At 44.3% G+C, this 27,464-nt stretch overlaps 2 protein-coding genes and 1 long non-coding RNA gene across 5 annotated transcripts; 1 reads left to right on the forward strand and 2 right to left on the reverse strand.

Annotated features, from left to right (window-relative positions):
- Positions 1 to 1,594: 1,594 nt before the first annotated feature.
- Positions 1,595 to 26,870, forward strand: LOC124293347. The gene is made up of 6 exons (XR_006903282.1): positions 1,595 to 2,118; positions 2,213 to 2,378; positions 14,343 to 14,611; positions 14,696 to 14,833; positions 15,000 to 15,161; positions 26,245 to 26,870. It is a non-coding gene; the product is annotated as an uncharacterized LOC124293347 (long non-coding RNA).
- On the reverse strand, positions 3,533 to 11,028 carry LOC107218555 (serine/arginine repetitive matrix protein 1). 3 transcript variants are annotated; one of them, XM_046733881.1, is made up of 3 exons: positions 10,937 to 11,028; positions 5,686 to 6,829; positions 3,533 to 5,590 (listed from the first exon to the last, which is right to left on the reverse strand). In XM_046733881.1, exons 1-3 carry the CDS (start codon positions 10,952 to 10,954, stop codon positions 5,319 to 5,321), a joined length of 1,434 nt encoding a protein of 477 aa, XP_046589837.1. In that variant the 5' UTR covers positions 10,955 to 11,028; the 3' UTR covers positions 3,533 to 5,318. The 3 variants fall into 3 exon arrangements, with proteins under 3 accessions (XP_046589837.1, XP_046589833.1, XP_015511957.2); XM_046733877.1 differs by having other exon boundaries at positions 3,533 to 5,601; XM_015656471.2 differs by having other exon boundaries at positions 3,533 to 6,829.
- LOC107218556 (altered inheritance of mitochondria protein 3) lies at positions 17,402 to 21,275 on the reverse strand. Its single transcript, XM_015656472.2, has 2 exons — positions 21,122 to 21,275; positions 17,402 to 18,613 (listed from the first exon to the last, which is right to left on the reverse strand). The coding sequence occupies exons 1-2, from the start codon at positions 21,137 to 21,139 to the stop codon at positions 17,588 to 17,590; spliced, it is 1,044 nt and encodes a 347-aa protein (XP_015511958.2). The 5' UTR covers positions 21,140 to 21,275; the 3' UTR covers positions 17,402 to 17,587.
- Positions 26,871 to 27,464: the final 594 nt, after the last annotated feature.

A 27,464-nucleotide genomic window follows, 5' to 3' on the forward strand; every position in this document is an offset into this window, starting at 1 on the left:
CTTTGCAATTGTCGGAAAATCGATTCTTAGATTTCTTGATCTGACGATTGAATAATTGCAATTTGATTGGCAGAAAGTATCAATTAACTATTCGCGTTCTTATAATTGCAAACACGCCATGTGTATTAAGGTTTTGAGTAATAGGAAAAATAATACAGTCACGGGAATTTTATTCCCTTATTAATTACTTACTAAGATCGAATTCTTGCTAATTTTTCGTTTCGCGAAGACGGCGATCAGTGAGTATCGCAATGCACGCGTAGGTATGGAAAGGCTTTCTTGCACGGTACGTGATTTTTACGACCGATATCTGGCGAGTCCGATTCTCCTTAGATTAGCATGCTTATACGCACACGACGTGATCATATGACATGACGATCTCGACGACGTATTCGGGTCACCTGCACGGATACTGCACATATTAGTTGTCCCTGTCTCGTAAGAAGGAGCATTCACTTCCGCTCAACATTTACCTGCGGCCAAAGGATGTTGCGTTAAGAGTAGTTGTAGGTGTTACAACTAATGCGAGTAGCGAAGCAAAGGTTGCAGAAAAAAAAGTCTACTCGATACATCAGTCAAGAAAAAAATTCCCTTCCAATCAGGTCCGGGTGAAAAAATTTGTCTGGAAAATGAAAGGGACAGGTTATCTTTACAGCTTTCAAACGGTTTCAGAAAAGCGTGAGAAAAATTTGAACCATTGGTCATAAATCTTTGAGGGAGTTTTGTTTTTAAACCCAAGTCAGAAAGGTCCGACATTTTGAATGGTTGGAATTGATTTTTATGCAAGATGTCTGTTAATTTTTTGCAAAAACTCTACCAGTACCTGTTAAAGTGTTGAAATTCTTAGGTGGAAATTTTGCGGAAAATTTGGACACCCACGTTTTTTAAGATTTTTGAAAAGAGTCCGTTGAATTTCTCGTGATTAGAAATTTAAAAAAATTACAGTACCGAGTTATGCAGAGTCTGAGAAAATTGCTAAGCGCTATGCGAATGTATATCATTTGTCAAAGAGTAAATTTGCAAAAACAAGTTATGCCCGAGGTCAACAAACGAGAAAGTATTCGCAGAGCGTGCATTTGCGAACTGGATACCAGTTCTGTATCGCATATCTGTTGGTAACCGCAATAGCAACTTGTTGGTTCCTCGGAAGAAAATAACTAGAGGAAAGATGTCGTTTTGGGAATAACACGCGTACGAGATAAACGTGAAACGAAATAACGCTGAAGTTTAGAAAGTACAGACGACTGTCGGTATAAACGTTGTGTGCAGCTTTCGCTGGCAATGGAATTGCGCTGAGTGGATGCGGTTCAACAAAACTTCCATATATACACCACTTTGCAAAGTCTTCTGCAGTCACGCGTGCCTGCTGCTGCATATTGGCCTACATTTGCCAGATCCTCAATGTCAAGGTTTCCTCAACAGCTCGACTGCTCTGTTCAATTTGCAATCGGATTTTCTCGCTTTCTCGCATAGACCGGAGAGTTCCATGAGTTGCAAATTGTCAGCTCACTGGCCAGCTGATTTATTCAATTCAGCAGACTAATCTCACGGTCAATAACTAGATTTCAATTAACAGTCGATCGTGAAACGCGAAAGAAATCAACTTGAAGTTCATCGATTCAACGCGTATCAGCACTGTGAGGATTAATCATTCCGTTATGTTGACTTTCGAAATAAAAGTTACCAGTCCCCTTTCTTCTTCGAAACTTGTGTGTCAGACCAATTTGAAATCTAACTTGTCTTCTTTTCAGCCATAACAATCTTGTCTTTCTTCCCAGTCTGTCAAGTCGCAATTTTTCACTCTACATTTGCATTGCAGGCCAATCTCCGAACGAGAAGTTTTCTACTATTAACTTCACCGCCTCGTCAAACTTGAACCTTTTAAATACAAACGTGCAAAATGCCGGGAGAAACTCTAACGACGAACCGTTACGTTTGATTAACATTCGTTTGTATACCGACCGTATCTTTTGGCCTAATTAAGTTTGTGAATCACGTAGCTTATTGCGGTGACAAAATTCACTGTCCGGATCGACGACCCATTGTTTCACTTGTGGGACGAGCGGAATAATTATCACGTAGCCGTTTCAATACGGGCCTAACAGGTGTGAACAAATGGTAAGAATTTCACTTTGAAGAAAAACAGGTGCAGATGTGAAAACGGTGATTAATTAATGAAAATCTGCCTGTCTCTATAAACATTACTTTGCAGGGAACAACGATCCATGAATTCATGTAACTGGTTGAACATAACTAGAAACCGGGATTATGGAGGTGTTACATAGCAGGAAAAATGCTAATTACATAATCAGACAAGGATCGAGATACACATGCACACGCTAATGCAGCGGCAGGATAACGAGGCAAATTTCTTTCAGGTAAAAGCGCCAGCGTACTTCCGAGGGTGGTAACCAAGTGTTACGAGACCCATTTGTACGATGTGTAATTAACACACGTAAATCATTTTCCTGTATAATTTTTACACTATTTGTCTGTATCGACAGCTGCTTAGCGATAATTTCCTTTATTGCAGTACCATTTTTCACTCTCTCTCTTCCACATATACATATGCACATATAATTTTGCGAAGCGTGCCGGAATTCGTCGTAGAATTACGAGGCGACTCGGGCTTCGCCTTGGTCAACGACCATTTTACGTAATTCATAATTGCTCCGAGGTGTTTCAGTGGGTCACGCGATCAGGCCTCTCCGGAGCAGAATAGAATTGGCAGAAATGAAAAACGCTAACCCGTGTAATTGCTCGAGTGGTTTTAAATTGGGCGTGTTTAGGCCAAGACAACGACGTGAAAAATGACGTCCATTAGCAAACGTAATGAAATCCGATTCGTAGGCTGTTCGAAGAATGACGCCCCCTGCAAATTGTTCACGAAACTTGTTTATCGGTTCGGACATTAGACTGTGACTAGTTTCACTTTTGTTTCGAACGACGAGGAAAGCGGACCCCGTCCGTTAACCAGAGCGATGCCTGTGGGCCCCCTAATAAGAAATGACTAGGTGTCAGATTAGCGGCACGCTCTATAACTTGCTCGACGACTTTCTTATTTTTCTACCTTGTTATCACGGAAGTAACTTCCGCATTATGCTGCACCGTCGAACACGTTCATACCGTCTATCGATTCCCGGTGCTCGATATACTGTTTTTCCCTTTTACTCGTGCGGTTGTCGATTCGTTCGTTCTATTTCGACAACGCGGCGATCATGCGAGGGAGTGAAACTCGCCTCCGAACTTTCGTTCGTCAGTAGCGAAAATGAGAGATAGAGTAAAAATAATTTATTTTAATGGAAACGATAATCAGGATCTGTACATTATGGAACACGTTTCTTTCTGCAAAGCATTAATACATAGTTACTGCTAATTAACGGATCAATTAAAATCCAGGTTTACACTCTCACTTACCTTGTTTGCTCAATTTTTATTTTTTTTACCTCCAACTGACAAGACAGCGCGAATGGTGAACTGTATCAACCAATTATTATTCCGTACGTTACGTACACACATATAACGCGTGTTCTCAGATTTGTAATAACATTTTATTCACTTACGATCGTAATACATACAAACAGTATAAAAATAATAATAATAACATTAATCACCATAACGCGCAAATTCGTTCAAAGCTATACAATCATCGAGTATTCGCCATAAGTTCGCGTACGTTTCTTTTTAAAAATATTAACTATCACTGATGATAAAAATAATGGTAATAATAATACGCTGTGTATAAGAGAATTAGGGTGGACCTATTATTAAAAATTAAAAACTATGTACAATGTAGTATGCGGATGACAAAAGTGTATACATCGTTGGAAATTGTTATATCAGCTTTGTCATGTTTGTATAATATATATACAGGTGTATAGAAAGTCGATTAAATAAAGCCGTAAAGTCTGGTGCTGCGTGTGAGATGAAGAGAGAAAATAAAACCGACGAGTAAGGGAGTGAAGGAAAGAAAAAGAAATGAGAAAAATCGATGCATGGATGGACGGACGGATTAATAAGCGATAGTTTTTGCGCCAGGAGAAGGCAGTTCCGTTTCATTCGAAGGAAAATGCAGCAGCTGCACCGTTTCGCATGGAATTGAGCCGCTGGCACGGTTCAGCGCCGGTTGCGAATCGTTGTTAGAATGTTGTTTAACGAGCTGCAGCCACGCCAATGAAAGTGATTGCATTTGTACCGTGGGTATTATAGGGTACACAGAGCGGGTTCTTTATTCCCCTGTGTCCGCTAATAAAGGCAGCCAGGCAGGCAGAGTGGCTTGCAGATAGCGTTCGCGACGCGAATTGTATATTGCGTAAGATCGCGGCCAACGCGTCTCGGCTTTTTAGTTTTAAGTCGAGAGTCCAGAGATTGGATCAGAGGAAGTCTGTGAGTATGTATGCGCCTATTATAATTGTTTGGAAAGAGGACGTAATTCTTTTGCAGAGAGGTGCATGATCCTGAGGCAACAACCGTGACCCACATCCACTATTCGGCATGTATTACGTAGCTTCGTGTACGAAACAACATCCCGAGAAATTAAAAGGAGGAAGAAGAAACTGTGTGGATTGTTGAGAAAAATAAAAAAAAAGTTAAAAAAAAAAAAAAGAAAACTCGGCAAATTCTTTTCGGATTTAATTCTCGCCCCGTGAGAATTCTTATCGCTTAGCGGTGCGTAAATTATATTACCGCACGTCGGGATTACACGGATATATTGCCGGAATTGTTGCTGTTATACCTGTAATGTAACAAGGAAATCGGTTTTTAACGTGATCTGTGCCGCAGCCGTGCATTGCGTCAGGTGAGAGCTTTCACTGCGTTTGTTCCTTATACGAGAATTTACGGAAACACTCGTCACCGATCGTTGGATTCCATCACGTTGGCTGATTCCATAAATCGTGCTAAAGATGATCGCTGGAGAATCTTTCAAATCGATTTCCGCAGGTCGCGATCGGCTCGCGTCGATAATATTTACCGGCGAAGCTTGACTCTGTTTCGCGATCAAGATCACAAAGTTTAGAGTATCAAAATTATAATGGAGAAATAGAATCATATTTTTATAATGTGTATATTATATATAAGAGGTTTCAACTCATCGAACGCTCCGCATGAGAGCGATTGACGTCGATGCGTCGTTAGTTCACGGTACGTTAAAGATCCGACGTAGTTCTACCGTTGCATGTAAGAAAGAAAGAAAGAAAAAAAAAAGACTGAAATTTTGTCAAAACGCGTCAGTTAAGCGGCCCGAACGCGACTAAAACCCGGCGGAAGCACCGCGCAAGAACTGATCAATCTGTCCAGCGGAAAGTGAGGAAGAATCGCTACCAGCTGACGGGGACGGCGAGATGTAGTAAAAGGGTTGAGAACCTTCCTGGGACTCTAGAAGTTGAAACCGATGAGGCTGCTGCTGTCTGCGTTGTTGCTGGGCGTAGAGTTGCTGGGACTGTTGAAATATTTGGGCCTGCTGCTGCCTGAATATGGCGGCCTGTGGCTGGGGGGCGACGGCGGCGGTTTGCGGCAGCTGTTCTCTTTGCCTGTAAACCGACGCCGCGGAGGCTCTGGGCTCCTGTTCCGTCTGCTGTCTTTGAGCGAGCTGTTGCCGCGCTACAAACGGTTGCAGCTTGTGACTCAAACTAAAATCTCCGACCGTCTGCGGCAGGGTCTGATAAAGTTGTGTATTGTACTGACCGGTTGCCGGGTCAAAGACCAGTTCCGACTGGTAGATGGGGTCGGCGCGCTGCGCTTGTTTCGGTTTTTGGCTCTGCAGCGGAACGGGTTGCGTGGGCCTGACGGGTCTGGGACTGAGTCCCACGGTGTTGACGTACCGCTCAATCTCCGCCGCGAAGTCGTCGCCACCTATCGGTGCGGGGCTGGTACTCCGGTGACGAACCGTCTGGGGCCCGGGCCCAGGGGCGTAGATCACGCCGGGCCTCTCAGTCTGCGCGACGGGGGCGTACTGGGCCGCAACTTGGGCCGCATGGGGCCTCGGCGTGATGGCGACGGCGGGCACGAACTGCGGCCTGTAGGTCTGAGGCTGGGGGGCTGGGGTGGTGGTCGCCTCAAGGGCGCGATAGATGGTAGAGGCGGGGGTGGTCGGGGCCTGGTATCGCGGGGTGGTCGGTTGATAGACGGCTGGACGTGGGGCGGGGGTCGCGGGTGGTTGGGTAAAATGCTGCCGGCGAGGAATCGAGACGACGGAGGGACGGCGCTGGGGTGGTTGGGGCCTGACGTCCTCGAGTTCCTGGCTTTCGTCGTCGTCGCTGATCTGGTACTGGGTCTGGAAGATGGTGGTGGGGGCCCGCGTCGTGGGGGCGTAGGTGGGGCGCGTGGGTCGCTGGACGGGTCTGACGGAGGGGTAATTTGCGGGCCCTGAGACGTCGTCCTCGGGCTGTCCGCGGACCGGCTCCTCGTCCTCGTCCTTGGGGGCGTTGGGGTCGCAGGGGTTGCCGGATACGTAAGTGAACTCGCGCTTGTTGCCGTCCGGATCGACGTACCCGTACTTTCCGCGCACCACGCAGTCCGTGCCCCGGGTTTCCTCCTTGAACGAACCGTCCGCCGCCTCGTAGCCGAACGTGAAGGAGCCGTCGTCGTTCACCTTGTTGTAGTTGCGGATGGTCTGAACGGGCGGCGGTTTCGAGGCGCTCGTGTCCTTTGAACGTGGCGACGGAAGCGCCCGGGTTCGGGGCTGGTACACGACCGGGGATTCTTCCTCCTCCACCCCCGCACCCTCCTCATCCTCGTCGACGTAGTACACCTGACGTTCCTCCACTCGCTGTCGGCTCTGCGGAACGCGTCGCGCTTCCGAGAGGACCAGGAGGCAGACTGGGATCACCTGCGGAAAATTGAAAGGATCAGTGTTTTGAGAGCGCGAAAATTCCTGACCGGCACTGCCGGCCGATCCACAATTCTTCATACTCGTGTAATAACGAGAATCGTGACCGCGTAATGTCGGCCGCATACTTCCTGCGGTGGGAACGCCCTGCGCCAGTTTGCCTCGCGGTTGCGTAACAGCTTTGCTCGGCTGACCCGAATCCGACGGGGCACCTCGAGACCGGCGTGAGATTCGGATCCGGCGAACTAGATCGCCTTGAACCGTCGTGGCAGTCTGCGGATCGCGTTCGCAGTGTAACATCCAATTATGATCGAATTATAATTTCTTGCGGAATGAAGTTTGAGTGAATTTTCATGAGCTTGATCGCAATTTGTACGAATTAAAGTATAATATGCGGGAGCACGTACGGATTTGAAACGAAACGATAATTTTTTACAGTGCAAGTGGCACTGATGCCGAACGATCAGAATTTACCGGTCGCGATTAAACGACGATAAGTCATCACCCGCGGTTTACACACCTAATTTGTAACCGCCAATTACAAAGTATCAAATTTTGTACACAGAGCGAAATCTCGATCGACGCCTTGCGGCACGTACGAAGGAGGCCAAAAAAGGCTCCTTGACTACTAATGGTCGTTTGTTAAATTCAAGTCAATTTACAAGCCGCCTCGAGTTTTTTTTTTTACAAGCACCCGCAATTATGACGATGCTCAAATTACAATGAACCATTATCGTCGAATTTGATCTGTTTGAAAGAAGAGATCTTGACCGTTGCTCGTGGTCATCTCAGGCTAACCTTCGGAATATTCCCAACTCATTGTTAACTGACGCGAAGAAAAAGCGAGTCGGTGATATCCATCGATTTCGAACGAAGGGTTCGACGACACGTTCTTTCAGTTTAGTCACGTAACCAATCACTTCTAATATTGTTTCCTAACCGGAACGTGGCGGAGAAGTAAGAGGAATGTAAAACCGGGGAAAATGTAACCGGTAAATACGGAGACCGTTGTATGGGAATCGTTTGAAAATTGAACGCTGGATATATATCGAGGATGGAAAAAGAGGTCCGGCGATTTTATTACAGGTATAATTAAACCGGGTACTGCCTGAAGCAAGCGAGCAAAATGCATGTTCGTGTGACCAACGTTGGGCAATATATAGTAAAAATCGAAGCACGACGACCATTGCGCACTTTTACGGTCAAGAAATGATCGTAGCCAATCTGAGATAAATGAGCTCTGGAATATTCCTCGGCAGAGTTGGGAGCACCAAGGTATACGGTCTCGGTGTCGACCGACAAGGACGGTAAAATGAAAGTGAAATAGACGGACCGAACACGCCTTCGAGCAGATCGGCCCAGCGATGATCGTTAAGCCTCTTGTATTTCGCGCAATTGTTCAGCGTCTAGAACAATCTTGTGTAAATAGTATGATCCGAGTTAGATCCAGCAGTGACCTCGAAAAATCAGTGATCAATACGCGATCAAGGTTGGCTCGTGTTCACCGTCGTAACCGATCGATTGCGGCTTGAAAATCGAACGAAATGCGATGCATCGCAATGCTGTCAAAGTGACGGAATTATTTGAGGACAGTGAAACCGATGTACGAATATATATTCAAGGCGGATAACTCCTCGCTATTTAGTTCACGTCGGTATGTAAAATAATAAGCGAGAGTCAAGTACTGAGTCACATTGCCGGTGTTACGACACAACCGATCGTTGACCAAGTTAGCAACACTTCGGGTTTTGATCGATGGGAAATGCGACTCGTCGAAAGATGAGGCTTTCCAAAATTATCTTCTTGGAAGAATCGAAAGTTGCTATAATTGCGGCGCGTCAAGTTCAAGCGCAATGCCGCCGTTCCGTTCCCCGTGATTGCCGATCGTTTTCCATCTATTGATTAACAATAATTCGATGGAAAGTGCAGATGAAACCGCGAAGATGAGAAGCCGCGGTGATTTTTTGTCGCGGTGTGCGTTTAGCGGCAAAGGAAAGTGCCTCAACAATCAAAGGACCGGCTGTAAACCCTGATCGGCCAATTATAATGGCGTGAAAATCGCCGTTCGATTAGAGGCTGCGAGCTGCGAAGCGTGAAGAATAGTAAACAAATACCCTGGGATCGCGTTAAAAAGAGATTGAGATATAAATCAAGGTGATCCGAGGTGCATTACTGCGGTGTAATTCTGCTTGTCATTGAGACTGGAAACGATACTCCGTGATCAATACAAGCATCAGAGGTCGTGCCGATTTTCAGGTAACCCGAACCATACACAGTGTGAATTCCGGATTACAACGCCAAAGGGTCAAAGGGTCAAAGCCCTTCAACGGAAATGCTCTCGGACGTAAGGCCTCAAGGTTACAAACCATGCCGATTTAGCAATTTATCGTTAATTGCTATGTCAATCGGTTGTTTGGAGCCTTGATTTTTTGCAATCTGTATTCCAGGTCACCCTTGAATCACGCAAAGTGCCGAATGTGAAACGGATCTTTTTGCGACTGGTATGATAATCAATCACCGATTGTTCAGCCCCGATTCTGTGTGATCGTTGATCGGCAAGAGTGCCAATTACCGCTATTTACACTCCCTATTATAGCCCTCGGCAAGAGATTTACGAACTGGAACCACTCGCCTGTGGTGCACTTGTCCCATTGTCGGAACACGGACGATGTCGTAGTAGCAGCTACCAGATGAAAGAATAATTGCCTCGACTACTGTTTACCCACAGATTGAAATCTAATACCGATCACTTTGAAGCTGCGGGCTGTACAAGAGATTCGAAACGGAGAAAGAATCCATCGGGGAACACCAGTGGCTGTGTTTAACCAGAGAACGATTTTGACAAGCATTGTTTCCAGTGTGAAACACCGCGTGAATTGACAGTGACGCGAAGAAAGTCGCGAGATAGGCACAAGCAGCCTGGTATTGATGTCGATTTGTCGCGATGCAGGTTGCTATTCAAGAAAGCATTTCTGATATTAGCCTCGCTTTCGCAGAAAATGTTTCACTTTTCTCCGTGGTTAGTTTCTAAGATGAAACTAGGCCTCGTTAAAAAGCTTGCCGATGTGTCGCGACGATTTTCTGCGATCGACACGTGTTCATAATACGTGTGTTGCTATAATTTTAACTAATTCTAAGTGGTGCAAATTTCAGCAAACTCGGGGTGTGTGCACCCTTTTAGAGTCAGTGAAAATTTTCAACTGTTTATACAGCTATAAGAACTCCCTTATTTAACAAAATTAGTCTGGCCTGGATGTATATTTCACCGGGGAAATTAAATCGGCGAAATTACATCGAGTGAGAGGTGAATCGATGAAATGTGGCAGACTTCGTTGGTATGTATTCTTTAATTTCAACTTACTTGTATCGAACATACCTAACCGCGCAGTTGCGCAATTAGACATCGAATTCAATTTGCATAAGATATAAGAATTGTTTTAAATTTATCACGAGTTCTCTTATGCGTGAAATAATTCATAGTATAACTTTCTTTCAGACCTATATATGGGACGCGTTGTATGAATGCTTATAAATATCAATCGATTTGAAACTCGACGTTTCTGCTTTCAGCCTAACGATTTTCACTCGATTACGACAACAAATGGAAACCAGAGTATCGATGATATTAGTTAAGGTGGAAGGTGATTGCGTAATTACCAAGTCTTGTACCCTTCGTGACCGTGATTACGAATGGAGAACAGCGAACAGTTTCCCAGCGTGGGTTGTATTATAGTTTATTTCTCAACCGGTTCTATATTATTTCATTCATACCCTTATTTTGTATATAAAGTACAAAATATTTGGCGACGCTTTTAATTAGCAGCAAGAACAGGGGCAATCTTCTGGCACGTTTATTACAGCTGACAGGCGCGACGAGGTTAAGCTGTTTAACGTTTTAGAACTCGAGCTTAAAATATAACGGCAAAAGTCTCGTCGCGAGGCACGATAAAGTTTGGTGAAAAACTTGGATATGGTCGACAATATTGTCCGAGGCAAAGACAAAACGGGAACGAAAAATACAGAAGAAAAAATAAAGGAAAAAAAATGAAAAAGATGAAATAACGAGGGAAATGAAAAGAATTTCAACCCCAAGACGGGGGTACTCACCAGTAGAATAATCCTCATGGTGGTTAAATGGGCTCGGGCAACGGGTATCTGAGAGTTTCACTGAGTAAGTGCAAGCGGGAAGTCGCGAACCTGGTCCTTTATAACTTACACGAGCGTTTTGCCTCGAGTGGGGTAAGGTGGAGGGGTATTAATGCTCCGACACTCGTGTACCTTGCCTTCCTTACCTTCCTGCCTTCGCAAGCACCGTTGTCCGTGGCTTATGCCTTCTGCGTTTACGTTCCTCTCGTAATCCGGCTTGTATCATCGTTTTTTAACCATGCAAACACATCCGCACTGCCATGGCAGGGCCATTGCCAAACCCATCCACGCGCATTGCCAAATGCTTGCGTCGAATCGAACGAGCTTTGGGTATCAAACGAGGACCGTTGCACTCCTTTGTGGGTTCAGGTGCAGCTGGAATTCATTCGCATGGCTCTCACCCAGTCGTGGTAAATTTGAAGACCCGATTGAGGGGACCAGATGTAATTGTTTTCTGAAAAGTTCATTTTACGCGAGTCATGCTTCCGGGTCTATGACATCAGTCTTTAGAATTATAGGTCGCCTGTCACAATTTATCATATTTATGTGCTGTACATATACCGAGAGAGAACGAAAATCGTCAATTATCGAGAAAAATTAACGAATCTGGTGACTTGCAATAAAAGCCAGACCAACGATTCTTTTGCCATTTGGCAATCACCGAGTTATTCTGGTTTGTCAGCAATAAACAACTGTATCGTCAATCGCTTGTGATCAAGAAACTGGAACGAGGTTCGGACAGTTTATGATTTTCTTTCTTCAGGCTATAATACGAAATCCAGTTCATCCAGTTAAAATAATCACATCGCAATGTTACGAATGGCGTCGTCTTTCTCCGTAGTCAACTTTACCCTGACGTGAAGGGATAAGGGCTAATTTTATTTCAATTTGACCGGGCTCAAATTTTGTAGAGCTGTAATAGGACAAAAAATAAAAAATAAAAATACCTACAGTGATTGCTGCAGCTCATGGGCAATGTCAGTATGTACACGTTGTCTCACGATATTTGAACTACTACAATAGTATAATGATACGAAAAAACGGCGACAAGGCCATGATGATGATTTTCCATCGTTCAGTCCTAACCAGCACGTATTAAAATATCCTTGATAATATACGTTGCTGTTATTTTTGAATTAGTTACAGATAGAGGCGGGTGTCAATGGTATCGAAGATAGGATCGTGAGAAAAGTGGTAGGCGTGTCATCGGGCTGGGAGTAAATCTGCGCCGAGTGTACCAGCTACGACCTTTCAAGGTTTTTTCTCATACAACTATCCCATGCGCGTATGATCGGCGGCGGCGTGTATCAGCGTCTCATTTCACGTGCCCACATTGATTCAACCTTCTTGCAAAACTATCTATATTACACATCGTGGAATTCCGTGTACATATGCATATACAAGGAGTTTCAGATTCAAGCGATCGACATTCGTCGTCTTATCGTTTAAAGACGATTGGTCAATTAGCCACTTTGGGATTCGCTAAGAATTAGGAAAGCGCGGTTGTGATGTATAACTCGACTTCTGAACCGAACCCGTTACCTTGCAGTCGCGTAATTGGGCTGTTCACGTAATTTTTTACTTCTTTAGACAAAAGAAATTACGAAACTAGACGCCCGCTAACCTGGTGATTAAATTCTATTACACCTTCCACCGGGGCAGATTTACACGGGGAGATGCGTCAGCTGACAATGAGCTTGCTCTTCGCTTGTGCCGCTGCTTTCACTGTGCGCCAGCTGATTTTACAACGCCGAGTTCGTTATAGACACGACTATCGAATCACGGCGCTTCGACCCGTCAATGAATACTCGATGTGAATGAATGTGGAGATGCTCCCTCTCACAGATTCACCTTTCAGGATCAGCTGTTCCTCGCCTTCGGCTGCCGCAACCGCATCGATCTTCCTCTTTCTCCTCCTACACCTCTCCGAGAAGCACGTCAAAGTGTTTGTGACACTGACATTTTTATACAACGATATCCTTAGTTTTTTTTTTCTTTTCTAATAGCTCAAAGAGTGTAAATTACGCAGATCAAACATCTTTGAATAAATCATTTGAAACGGTTTGAACACTTTTTTTTGCCTTTTCAAAGTCCGCCTTTAATCTTTCAAACGAAGTGCGAATCTGCTTATTTCACATTCCGCGTTTGATGGAGTCGAAAATTGCTTGCGAAGTATGAGAAAAAGCCTCAAGGCACCGCCAGACCGACGTCCGAATGTTATCCAAAGCTCATAATTCATTGTCTTTTTTAATACCGTTTCGACTAATTGGCAGGATGTGATTCCTCCTCTGGCCTTGGACATATATTTAGTCGCTGTCCCGTTCACATAAGCAAAGCGACTCTTCGTTATTGAATTTAACCTCGTGATTAAACTAACATTTGTATTAAACTAACAGCCTACGATCGAATAACGACGGAGTTCAAAGGTCGAGTCACGGTTTTACCCGCCTCTTTAACCCGGTTATAAACCGATATTTCCGGATAGAAAATCGAGCTTCCGGGTCTGACGATTTTAACGAAGGCACGATATGCTGAGAGCCTAATCGTACTGCTGGGCCTGGTTTTTCTTATTCTTATTATTGTTATTTTTTTTTTCTTCTCTCTTTTTACCTTTGTATGCGAGCGCACGAGTCGATGCCAAGAATCCGAGTTACATCATGGGCGGCAGCCCATCGACCTGAATAACAGAACAGGATACAATATAGCGCGTGCTTTATGTGTACGTACTTTGTCTGATAGTTTATCATCGATCGTCTTTGTTTCGACTTTTAACTTCTCGGATTGTTCACGCAGAGAAAAAATTTTACTCGTCATTGATGGTTGATTCAAATATTGTTGAAATTACGACAAAATTTAATACAAGTAACTATTTATTTATTGTTAGTGTGAATATCGTTGTCGGTACTAAATTTTTTGGCCATTCTAATATCGAATCCGTTCGTTTAATTTGATAATTGTTTCTTCTTCAAGTAAGATCTCAACGTTAATTTATTGTTGTACTAACAAATACCGAATCATCAGTGGAGAATTCATTTTTATTTCGAACATCGAGCGGAATTTTTTCGGTCAAAGTAAAAGATGAAAATATAGTCTAGAACTGTGTAGTAACCAGAAATAGTAGAAATTTCTTGCAGTGTTATGTGTGTATGTTGCCAAATCGCACAGTGCATGCAGTCTTAACTGTTTATTATGTTCTTTCAACGAGTTTCCTACGCATCGGTATAATATAACAAACAGCGGGACACCCGTGGTGTTGAAATCCTTACGCTGCAGCTATTCTTCGATCCAAACGATCCTCCGCCTTCATCGAGCATAGATCACACGCGCTGAGTTACTTGCTTAGGATCTAAATTTGGACTTCTTTCAGAGACGCGGCATTTCCCTCTCTGCGCCGTACGGCCGTTCGAAGCCCGTGGATAATCTGATTAATATCCTCGAACGGAAAGATTTATACACCGGGAATATGATCCATGGGCGGAATGAAAAAACTCAATCCTGTTCTCGGCTTTGGAACGTGGGTGTTGAGTACTCGGATTTGACCACGAAAAATGAGAAATCGATTCCTTATGCCTCGTGGAGCAAGTATTGGATTGATGGAAAATATGGAAAGATCCATAATGTGAGTAAAATAATTAAGTAGGAAAAATCAGCAGCGCTCAATATCTACTTTCGTATTATGTCATTGATTTTTATCTTTCATTAATACGTTATTGATTTCAGGAATTATTGAATTTTGGCTACTCGGATCAAGTTCTGCGAATTGGGAAACTGTTTCTTTCGCAGTGCTTCAGGGCTCGAAGTCTGAACATTGAGGAGTTTGAAATTGAATATTCTTGATTATGCGAACAATTTCCAAAGGTACGTAAATCGAATAAAAATTCAGGATGAAATCAGATTCCGAGGTTGCCAGAAAAATTTCGCTTCTCTCTGATACGGTTAAGCTTTCTCTGCAATCTGGCTAGCAATTGTACTCTCGTATTTTCTGATTCTTGTAAAATTGTTTTTAACAACTGCTCGCAATTAGGTAATCAGAAGATCCTGTTTGCGAGTTTCTCGAGGTGTCAATTTTACGGAAACGAAGTCGCCGAATCGTGCCATACGAGGCTTTGACTCGATGCCAAGGATGCAGGAAGAGAAGAGAATGAAAGGGAAAAAATGGTCGCACCTCATAACTCAGCATTCTACGGTAAAAGTTGTGAAAACTCTTTCTTCGGTATGCAAACTACGCGTTTCCGAGCGACCCGTATGTCGACATCGGCTCGATTTCAGAATTGAGAAATTCCCGCAGCTATATATTCCGACAAAAAATGAAAAAGAAAATTGCACGGAGAAATTGCTCTATCTGTAATATCGAGTTGAAGCCTTTCAAACTCTTTGCGTTGCATGTAGTATAATTTCGCAATTTAATATTACGCTTAAAAATTTGTTAATTAACCGATTTATCCCACACCAATGAGAACCGGAATGGCGTTAATTATCGTTCTTTTAGGCGATGCAAAGTGTGAGAGCTTCGTTCATTCGGTATATAATTCAGGTTTTAGGCAAACCTGTGTACATAATATGTGTATTTGAAAATTAAAACAACTCTAAATATACACATACAGGTGGGTAAAATTACTCGAGGTCACAAATTCGTCGTGGTGCAATGACATTTAGCCGTGGGAACTTTTTGTCAGTACTTCTTATATACCTAGTCGCACTATTATTGCTCGGTAATACGGCGTTGCGTCACTTTTTGAGACATTAGGCATTTAGCGAAATACAGTAATTTTAGGCGTTGATACTCCTTTGCGGATGCAACCAAACCTACGTAACTGTAACTTCAGTTGTCTATGTGCAGGCGCATTAGTGATTGAGCCAATTTGTAACTATTTCAAAAATAAAATCGAAACTGTTTTCAACTCGTTTTAGTTTGTCAATAGGTAGCTAAGCAATAAACATTCTTTAGCAAAGTAATTGGACCGTGGTTATGTCCCAAGTTTATTCCTATATATGGTTTAATTTTTTTTACCAATCTCACGCTTCAAAAAAGTAGATTTTATAGAATTCAACCAATCGTTGAGCACAGTTTTCGTAGTTGGGCTTAGGAATATAAAAGTATGGACGAGTACTGGGAAAAATAGCAATTTGTCGGTTGCTGTAGAACTATCATCAGTTGTTGATCGTCAAATAACGTGAATGAAAAAATGCCTTGACGCATTGAAGAGGTCGAGTTACTGAGAAAATGTTCACCTCCAGGGAATTCATGTCTGCCCTGATGGTGAAACGAAACTTGTATGGATTTAAAAAAAAGCCAATTCTGCAATAGAACATAATCCAGCATGCCGAAAATCGGATAGCTATAAAAATTGCAAAATGAAATGAATCAGGGCCTTGGGACATATTATTTTGGTCGATACGTTGCGTCATGAATAGGTATAATTTCGATTTCCCCATTTCTTTCGGTTACCAGAGTGGTTTTACCAGGGGCCGACTCAACGTGCCTGCAGACGATAAAATGGAGAGAATTTCCAGGGCGGTGAAGGTGAACGTAATCTGGTTTAGCTTGAAGTGTTTGCGTAGTATGCCAGATAGATTTACGCGTTCATTTCTCAGCTCGCAGCAGGCCGACCACACCCAAACACCTTTCTCGTATTCTCTATGATCCGTACCAGCTAAGATCGAGCGAAACGCGCATATCAAGCCGGATAAACAGCGCGGAGCGCCGCGATGACATAAGTCCGAGTTGCGATAAGTTTTTGCTCGCCATTAACTGGTAAAAATTGTTTTCAGAATAAAAGGCTGTAGTAATATAAATGAATTGAGAATTATATCTTTTTCTGCGTAACAACATTCCCAGCTTTCGCCGCTGCTGAACTTGTGCGTGAAACCGGAACGTCCGTTTGCATATGCATCGTTTCAGTTTGCGAATAATTAAATAAGTCATACATATTATGGCGCAGGAATCAGCCTTCTTAAAGTCGCAGTTGCGTAATTCAATTTCACCCCATTCTCAGTTGTAAAATATTTTATTCGGGAAACGGTATTATGGTATACGATAAGAATATAATTACTCCTAACTGTTCTGTATGTATGTACATACACGATCATGGCATGCAACGAAGCCAAGATTTTACACGCGTATAGACTATCCTTGTGAGAAAGCTGGACGCAAAGAGGTGTCGTTGTGCAATTCGCATAGCTTGTCTTAGAAATTTGTCTGAGTCAGAATATCTGCGATACAGTGTATCTTTACGTCTGAGAATACTTTTTGCAAGTCTTACCAACAAGCGATCTAACACGCGATGGATTCTCAACATTTTATTAATCGCACTATCCAGTCATTGATATGGGGAGAATGAAATAGAAGTTGTCGTATAGCTATGCTAATTCCTATCAACTGCAAAGGGAGAAAAAGGATAATGATCATGATTGGTACTCGGAAAATACGTTCGTTTTCTCTTTATTTAGATTTAATTAGACATTAAAATAACCTAGTGACAGACGGGTGAGCTCTGCGAGTATTTCGGTGACAAGATCGCGAGAAGTAGTTAGCGGGGTTTTCGCCATCCGTACAAAGCTCCAAAGAAGCTTCCCCGTTGGCTCTCATCGACGCGAGCCCGTCCTTCGTTTCTAGTAATAGCCGAAGCTGATGTCGTGAAGCGGAGCAGCGCCTCCCTGCGGAAGCGCGTAGTCTCTCGCGAGTTGGTCGAGGATACCGCCGCCTTGGCTGCGAGCCTGAGGTTGGGGCCTGGGGGCAGAGACTGGTGCGGGGCTGAACTGAACGGGGCCCTGAGAGTTGAACTGCGGGTGAGCGGGTTCAGGCTCATCGTATGCCTGGGCCTGGTGGACGGGGGCGGGTCTGGTGGCGTAGCCGATTTCCTGACGGCTCTGGGGCAGCGGGGCGGGGGCGGCGTGGGCGAAGACGGGGGCCTGGGGTGCCTGATGGGTTGGGATACGGGCCCGAGGGCTCTGCTGGGGTGCGTAGATCGCCTGGGTCTGGGCCTGCTGAGGTTGGTACTGCTGGACCGGGGCCTGGGGCTGGGGGCGGTACTGCTGTTGGGGTTGGGGCTGGGGGGCGAACTGCGCACGTTCGTAGGCCTGCTGCTGGCGAAGGGAGGCGGCGGCGGGGGTGGGTCTTATCTGGGGCCGAGCGGGAGCGGGTTGCTGGTAGTCGGAGTAGTCTTGGTAGTTGGTGTTGACGTTGTGGAGGCCCTCCTTGTTCGTAGTCTCGTCGACGAGGGTCGGGGGTGCAACGGTGATGCCCTCGCCGGAAGGCTGGAAGCCGTACTTGTTCGCTCCGTACTCGACGACGCGGACCTTCCCCGTGTCGTCTACGAATCCGTACTTGCCCTTGACCTCGCCTGTCGGCAGCTTAGTCTCGATCTTGAATGAGCCGTCACCACCCTCGAAACCGTAGGTGTACGAGCCGTCCTCGTTGTGCCTGTTTATCTGCTTCAGGATCGCAACTGGCGTCGGCTTCGGCGCAGATGGCGCTGATGCTCTTTGCGCAGGCGCCGGCGCTGCTGCGTAACTTCGCGGCGTCGGGTGCGCCGGTCGCGGCGATTCGTAGTCCGCGTACTCGTCGCCGTATGCGTTTCCACCCTGCTGGTATTGCTGGCCGGATACCAACGCCACGGCCAAGGTCACCACCACTATCTGGAAAAATAATGAGACACGGGTTATTGTTTGAGTTGTAGTTCTATGATCTACGTTTCTTCTTTTTTGTTTCACTTTTCAGTGAAGTAACCGTTCGTAATCGAAACGTTATAATTCAGGTGACCTGAATCTGATAAACCAACACGTGCAATTGTAAATAGTTTAGGATTTTGAAATTTCACTTTCCACCAATTTGGAATTTCAGTTTTCAGTAACGCTACGAGTCGTCCAATCGATTTTCAACCAACGCTAATCCTACAATTATCATCGCACTGTCACCACTTCAGACTCGTGGCACAGCTGCTAGCGCAGTCAGCGTTTCTCGAGAACGTGTTCTTCGTCATCGCATGACCTTGCGAGGAAGCCATGGAGAGAGGACCGCGCGCACTTCCCAGCGGACCAGGATTCATGGGGGATTGTAGAGGGTTTTTCATCGAGTTTGAAAAGCTCGGCGCCTGAGGCGTTGTGCGGCAGCAGATTTTCGGAGCTATTGGAAGTCCGCAGTTGTCGCGACCTTGCTGCGCCCTGGGGCACGAGGCCTCAAGCTTCCGACGCTCGGACACGAGATCTTCGAACCAAAGGTCTCGGCCGCCCTTCAGAAGCAGGTAAGAAACAAGGACCAAAAGGCAGTACGTCATCGTCGACGTCGGGGAGAGGAGCTCCCATAGGAAACACGGGATGCTGGTGCTCGTCGGGCAGCATAGGCGGGTCAGCATGCTGCCGTTTGGGTTGAACGTATTTCGGATTCTTAAGTGCAACTTATTTTTTTTTTTTTCTATTCTTTATTTACCCGGAAAGTTTTTGCCACGTAAAAATTTACAGGTTCGGCCGAAGACGTGTCGCGACGACAGAAGAGGGTCTTGCTAATTTATCAAAGCTACTCCGAGCTTCTCTCCTCGCGCGATTGGGCTTCGTTTATTTTACTTTTTTTTGTTAATCACGTCAACGGTGTTTTACCCCTTTCTTGCGGTCACTCCCATTTTCGAGTTTGAAGGTTACCCGTTTTTGGCTTGCGAAACGCGCTTTTTCACCCGCACCTCGAACGCTCTGCAATCTTGTTAAAACTATTCCACCGATAGTCAGCGTGCACGCGGTCAGCACGAGGCATTGCAGGCCATATTCGAGGCTGACAATTTTCGTAACCAAAAATACGTACATCCAACCCATCGTCGCACCGTTGTCGGGATAATGGCAACTGCCGATAAAAATTTGCCAAGCAAACGGTTTTGACGAACGGTTATCGTTTTCTGGAGACGCCTACTCGATGTCGATTCAAGTGTCGTGAAACGGTCTTTTGTCATGAATTATTTATTACCTCAACGCTGCAACAGGAATAACTTGCTCAGTGGATAACACGTTTGAATTTATTTATTGAGAGATTTATAGCGCGCCGTAGAGATTCAGTCTGATTTATTTATCCTCACCCGGTCATTGATTCACCGCGTTTAATTCGTTATTCATCGCGATAGCGATGTTACTTTTACTCTTGTTTTACTACGGTTAATACTACGTTCCACGGTGCTAGCGGTGATGATTCAATTGCGGGTCTTACTCGGCGAACGAACCGGGGAGCTTTCGTAGCCAGATAAAATATTATATTTAATCGTAGGAGTCATGTACTCGGTACACGGAATGTAAAAGCGAACGAACTTACGTAAGCTTGTGGTCGTGCGCAAGACCGCGACCGATTCGAAGTAAACTACAACTTATCGTTTTTGCCCATATGTACGCAAAGAGAAACACTTGGACTCGATTCGTCGTGTTAAATTAACTTTCAATCACTCGTTTGCTCAATCATTACTCGAGGAACATAAATCCTCAATATCATCGTCTAATGATAATTTTCAATTAATCGGAAAATCGATGTGATCGGGTTAAACAAACTTTGACCAATTCAGAAAAAACGTCAGATTGAGACAATTTTTCAGTCATTGAAATCCAGTGGTATTTAAATTCAATATTTCGCGGTATCTTATTATATTTAGAAAAGAAACCGATCATCGAATTAACAGAAACAATTTGTGTGCAAACAAGTTTTTAAAACAATGATTTGAATCTTGTACGACTAATTCGATACTGCCAAGAGTTCGCTTAAAAGTCATACAGGCAGAGACGAAATCATTTTAGAGAAAATTCATCTGTTCACGAGGTTGAGGCTTGATATACCGCACTACGTCGTACGTCATACTATTTTGGATTCCCTGTTGTTTTAGAATCGAACATTACAAAGCGTCTGAATTTCTACTCTTCTCACTCGTAACAAAATTCCCCATACCGATCACCTCAACGTCTCAGAACCGTTCCAACATCATCACTGTCCTCCGAACGGTAGCATATTGAACGTACGTCGCTCTGAATATTCCGCACAATAATTTTGCACACTCACACGCGGCGGTTATATATATATTATAGATGGCGAACATCTCGCGAGCGTAAGACGTTGGCACACGCGATTAATTATAATTCACGCTGAGATGGATATACCGGCGACACTAAATTGGTACGTACCGTTGCAAGGGCCCGCATGCTGTCCAGTCTGCCTGCAGTGTATGTGTGTGTTTTTGTGTATTGGCAGCCAGGCTGGTGTATCAGCCTGCAATCGGTCGGGGTCCCCTCATATATACCCTAGACTTCTCCCTCGACCCCGCCATTCCCGCCATCCCCGACGGCTCCGGGGACTTTCACTGTTGCTGTTGGACTCCCGGTTTTGCACCGGCTGTCCGCCCGCTTTGTCACTTCGTAACCACACTTCGGGCCCTCAATTTTGGCCCCATATTTTGGTTCGCGCACCTGCCCGGCTCCAGGGTAATAAATTCGTCGTACCGAATCTCGATGCAATGTCCCTTTTTCCCCCCCTTAAAATTAAGCCGAGTCATCTCTAGTGGACCGTTCGTAATTAGTTGACTAGGTGAGGAGGAACAGCTTCGACGATTACACGGATGACTTGGCATCGATGCTTCTTCTCGGTATCCGAGGAAGCCGTCTAATTCCTATGACCTTTTCGACTCCGTCGAGAGGTGATAATTAATAATTATACCTCGGATCCGCAATTGACCCCGATGAAAATCACGGCTGGCTGTTGCTCACATCGATGGTTCATCCTTGAGCCAATTATTATCATAACGACGATGCTGAGAGCGAGAGGAAAAATTACACCATGTAATATTTTACCGTACAGAAAATACCGGTTATGTATTTTTTCTTCTAATGGTATTATTTTTAACTTCTATCAAGAATTTGCCAGCTGCGGTGACCAGCCTGACATCGATATACTCAAGGCTTATTGTTACCTGACATTCATCAGCATACGGAAGAATGTAAAATCTATACTCGATCTGAAATCGGTGAATTTTTTCAGCCGCCACCTTCCACTTTCTACACACCTTACGCCCATCGCTTATCGTCTATCGCTTTTCAATCCACCTTATACCCCATAGTTTAAAAATTTCTTGCAAGGTAAGGTCGTCGCCTCTGAAGTAGAAACCACTTGGACGGTACGTAGTCACTGCCATTTGCTAAGTGATCTAACAAACCGGATTTTAAGGCGTTCAATTTATTTAGTTCACTAGCCGCTTCGGTACTTGCAGCATATATCAGGCGTATACTTCCGGCTCGAGTGCGTCGCGTCTCTACGTTCGTTATTGTTCCACCTGAACAACCCTAAGTAATTTCGGTCTCATTTTCTCCTTGTCGTTTCCGGTTTCTCCGCTAAATAATATGGCTTCTTGTTTGTTCTTCTTCATTTTTTGGTTCACCACCGGGTTTTGGTGCTCGTAATTACTATCGTGAAAATGGACAGCGGACAGAGACTGATCGTCCGACCGGTACAGAATTCATGGAAGAAAGTAGAACAGGTGAAAATCGAGCACGGTGGGTACCTGTCCGCTTCGTAAATAAATGGTAAAATTATCGCTTTTTTTCGTTTTCCTTTTTCTCTGAGATGGCGAAAAAAGGTTACGCAAAAAAAAGATTGAAAAAAAACTGTTTTGGCGATAGATCTATATTTACATAAGACAGATCTTACGCCTTCGATATGCGGCCTGGCTTTGATCGGGGCGCGGAGTTAGCGGTCCAAGAAAGAGAAAGGACGCTGATAAAAACACTCGGCGATATTCCACCGACTGACTCGACTCGACAATGCAGTCCTGAGCTGAGCAGCTCGTTGGGCAAAGGTCGGCTCGCCTGCTTGGCAGAATGTAGCCTGGAGGGCATCAACGGGTCTCCGTGCCAAACCAATTGCCGAAACTAAAAGCTGCACGAACTTATTACACGACGGATATATCACGTAACCGCTCTTTGCTACTCAGATAACGCAGGTACCTTACAGCTGTTACATAGATCGGATTCAAGCCCACACTTTCTTTCATCGATGTCTTGTGTCTTTCAGCGCCGTGACGCTGACTCGTTCTTTGGCCACGGTACCAAAGAAGTTACGACAGAAAGAAGGCACAGAGGCTAAACTCTTGGTGGCTACGCGACACACCTCAGTGACTATCGCAACAATGGACGTCCGATGACTGTCTATCATTTCTACTTGCACTTTGATTATTCCGCGTGCAAGTGTAACCCGGTTTTTGCGGTAATGCTATAAAAGTGTTCAGAGTCTATGGGGCCCGCCAGCCACCGGACGAGCGTGACCGCTGCTAATTATCTATTGTGAGTTTTGTGCGATTGGTCTGACGACATTGAATGTCACGGTTCCTTCGGCGGACCAGGGTGATCGGTGTAAAATTAGATTATTAGATCTGGCTGGGATTCGGATCTAGTCTAATCGGAACATTAGTTAGAACTTTGACTTCTTCAAATCATGACTGGTCAACTTGTTTCAGCTGATTGACCACCATCAAATGAAAGTATTTATTGCAAGGATGAATAAATGAATATTGTTTCAGGAAATTTGCATATTTGCAGAACGGTTGTAAGTTTGCGAGTTCGACTCATTTTCATTAGAGTTATCAATTAGAGTCTCAAGCGTTCTCAAATAGGATTTTTCTGGAAATGTCGATCAGTCTGACTGACAAGGACGTTAAAGGGCTTTGCGTAAGGCCATTTTTATTCCGCATACACGACCGTCTAGTGGATCGATAGGGCACTTTTACCTTTAAGGCGCCAGACTTTCCCCACTTTCCAGTGGTAATATTGAATGCGATTACATCCTAGTTACGTTATACATATACCGGTACTTGGATTGACGCTGTTGACTTTCTTCAGAATGCGTAAGTAATGCGCACAATGCTGTCAGTTTTAATGAACTCTGGCGTAATGATAATTGCAGCAATCGTCGGAGCGCGACATTCGTGACGGCGCTCTGGTCAGTTATTTCCCATAAGTACTTTTTCCCTGCACACTATCATACGTACTCACCGTCGAATTTTTCTAATAAAAATACACCGAGTGGAAATAAAATCGCGAGAAACACTGTCGCCCCGCCTTTCAATCACGTGTCGAACACGGGTCTGGTCAAGCCAGGAACAGCGTTGACGACCTTGATCCGAATTACTCCGGTTTGCAGAATAAGAGTCTAAAGTCACTCCGGGTATACACACATGCCGCATATTTATTTCTCCGTCGTGCTTCGCCATGCGATACTATGGTGTAAATTGAACTCTGGTCAAATTGTACATTCCACCTATAATGCGACTTCGTAACTGAAGGGTTTACGTAAAAATTGAAATGTTCGTGCACAGTGTCCACATGAAGGGCCTACGCTTTGGTGCACGAAGGGAATAACAATCGGCCGATTTCACCTCGGCGATTCTGGATCCTTGTGTTAAATCTCGTTTTATTGAATCGTCGGGAATATCCTTCATTCCCTTGTCGCAGTCAAGTCGAGCCGGTTCAGAGCACAACGCGCCAGACAATGAGCTTGGAATCAGGACCATGAGAGTGCATTTTGCGATCGTAGGTACATCCTGTTCAAGGCGTGGTGAGAGATCATCGAGCCGCAAAAAATCGGCTAAAATTTTATGCCGAGTGAATTAACCACTAGGGCAGCTCATTATCACCCTTTGACCAAACGGTTTCATCTTCAGCGATTCAAGGTACTCGAGTCCCAGTCTGGTATGGCACTTACGGAGCTGCAGACCTCTCGAGTTTATTTGCTCTGGATATCCGCGTTGGGGAGTTCAACCCGGCCAGTCCTCCGTGACGCAGACCTCGCGGTGACATTGAGAGGAGAAAAATGAAAGGCAGATCTTGGTGTAGCAACTTCGATTCGTTTCCTAGAGACTCGTCCAGCGGCAAGGACGCCACCACGCCTCCAGCGGCATATCCGGAGTGGGGAGAGAGCGCGCGGCTTGCGGTAGCTCGATAAATCGAACCCCCTTTCTGACTTTTTTCCCAAATTAATACCGGGTAAAAATCTGTTTTCAATGGATAATAGACATTGGACGGTAACCACGCTGTTCATCGTAGCAAAGCATCTCGAAGTCAGATGCTTTTTTAAATCTCTAGTCCTGGCTATGCTTTTACCAATTCTACAAGGAATGGAGGAAGCACTAGTTGTCTTTTCTGTCATCAGTTCCATCAGCATAGGGAGGAGAACTTTAAGTAATCGTGTCTTGGTACTTCTGAGAATTACTTTCACTTCTATTCCATTTAACAAGATCCATTAGGGCAGATTTCACAGATCCTGATGATTCGGGTCACGTTACACGATTCGTGTATTTCGCTCGAGCGAATAGCCGAATTCTTGGAAATTTCCTATTATAGATCAGACATGAGTTGCGAAACTTCCTGTACTGTCTGTAGAATGCAAGGCCTGCCCAGCCTTTCTGACACGTTAGATTCCTCGGGCCTCGGGGGTACAGCTAACAGCACAGCATAGCCTCGTAAAGTCTAGACAACCCTGACATTTACTTATATAGAGCGACTTGGTTGAATTTAGTATAACATATATTTGATGTATGGAGAAACGTCGGAGCATTCTGATCATATGAATCTCAGTCGCCTTCTGGAACAGGCGTTGCGCCGCTTTCTGCTTTTATGTAATATGCACGTACGGTGTTTGTTAATTCGCCTAAGTTGCCACCCCTTTCGTACTTATAGCGTAACTGTAACAATGTTGTTACGCGATTATTTGAACCGCAAAGAAATCTTTCAGATTGTCTGACATTTCTTTGCTGCAATATTATACACTGTGAAAATCGCGGAAGAAAACCGACAAGCAGTTGGTGCAAAATTCTTACTCTCAAGCAAAAGCGGTATTGCCTGTCGCACTTGAATACTCGGGTGATTTTTTTGCCTCCCGACAAAACGCACTAGCCCATTAATGTGATAAGCAGTTGAACCTTGACTATCCCTGGATACTAACGAAATCCTTTTACTGCTAGAAAAAAATTTGCAATTTACTTGTCGGTCGCAGACTTGCGATACCTGTTACGGACGTGACTTCGAGACGTTGCACAGCAATTAAGGAAGTACTAGAAAATTTATCAGCCTTTTGGCTGTATCTTCCAAGCCGCTGCTAGCAGCGACTCTGGACAGCGTAAAATCGATTCCTCCCGCAAAATTACGTTGATATAGAGCATAAAGGAATGAATGCTAGCATTCTTCAAGATCGGTAAAATTTACACCAAAAATCCAAAGGAGTAAGCCTTGTTGTGTTTAACGAGAAAATTTTTTTGTTTCAGAATCAATTGAGATCATTTTTTCAAGACAGTTGGATTCTGGAAAGTATAGAGAAGAAATCCGAAACAGGAAACAACCAACAGTTGAAGAAACGCGAGAAAAAAAAACGGTAAAAATCGATGTTCTTTTAATGTTAATACACGTTAGATAAAATAAACTCAATGCAATATCAAACATCATACATCGTTCCTGCATAGGGGTGTTGTTGCTATACGCAGGCCAGAACCTAAAACATATTTCAAAACTGTGACAATACAGTGAAATTTCCAAACAGCGGATATCTTCGTGACTAAAAATATTGACCGTTATTAAGGATTGTCCGGTATTCAGAACAATATTGACGTGTACTCATGGAGACTTTTCGTCTGTTCGTTGTGAGCATAACTCCGTTGTTGGGAGATATCCGTTGAGAGAAGTTTTACTGTAAGAATTTCATTTAGTATTTTCCGTGTCCTACTTGAGACAATGTATATTAAAACTTATTTGCACATATAATGATTAGATTTCTTGCATAAGGTTTGATCGAATTCGTGCAGGCCTCTATGTCTTTCGCTTGATTTCTATTGGTCAGTATGTTGAATTACTACACACTTACGCCGAAACATTTGTACTATAATAAGAGCATAATAAATGAATAGAACTTCGAGCTATGCAAATGTGATTTTTCTTTCCAACCTTTTCCAAAACATATCGTAAATTTCATGTCTGTTGGCCGTATGTTCTGATCTATTGTTCAAAAGTTGATCCTTGCTTGTGTTGCAATTCTTGAGGATGAATCAGACCCTCTGGAATGCGGGATAAATGTGTAGAATAGCAGAGAACGTACAGCTGAGGATATTCTGAGAAGAATCGTCGTTTTTCGGCGGCAATTCTTGATTCAAGCCACACTTTTGATTGGGCGAAAAACTTTTGGTCTCAGTTTCGATTGATATGGCCCTCTTTTGGTTAATTGAACCTTCGGGAACTCGGGCACCGTGGCTGAAAAAGCATCAGACCATCAGCGGTAAGTTGTCGAACAAGAGACCAGCAGCACAAAGAATTACGGAACGTAGTCTGTCGTTTTTCTGTTATAAATTTTCAACCGTTGCCTGCAGCGAATTGAGTCTGTGCCTAGTCTATTCCTTTCGTAGTACGACGTCAATATTTGGAAATTTGCGAGAATTTTCAGTGATAACCCAAAATGGTTGACCTAAGTTCTTTGGTGACGTAAAAACATTTCCTG

Source organism: Neodiprion lecontei, chromosome 1 (genome assembly GCF_021901455.1).
Source record: "Neodiprion lecontei isolate iyNeoLeco1 chromosome 1, iyNeoLeco1.1, whole genome shotgun sequence".
In the NCBI taxonomy this organism is placed as follows: domain Eukaryota; kingdom Metazoa; phylum Arthropoda; class Insecta; order Hymenoptera; family Diprionidae; genus Neodiprion; species Neodiprion lecontei.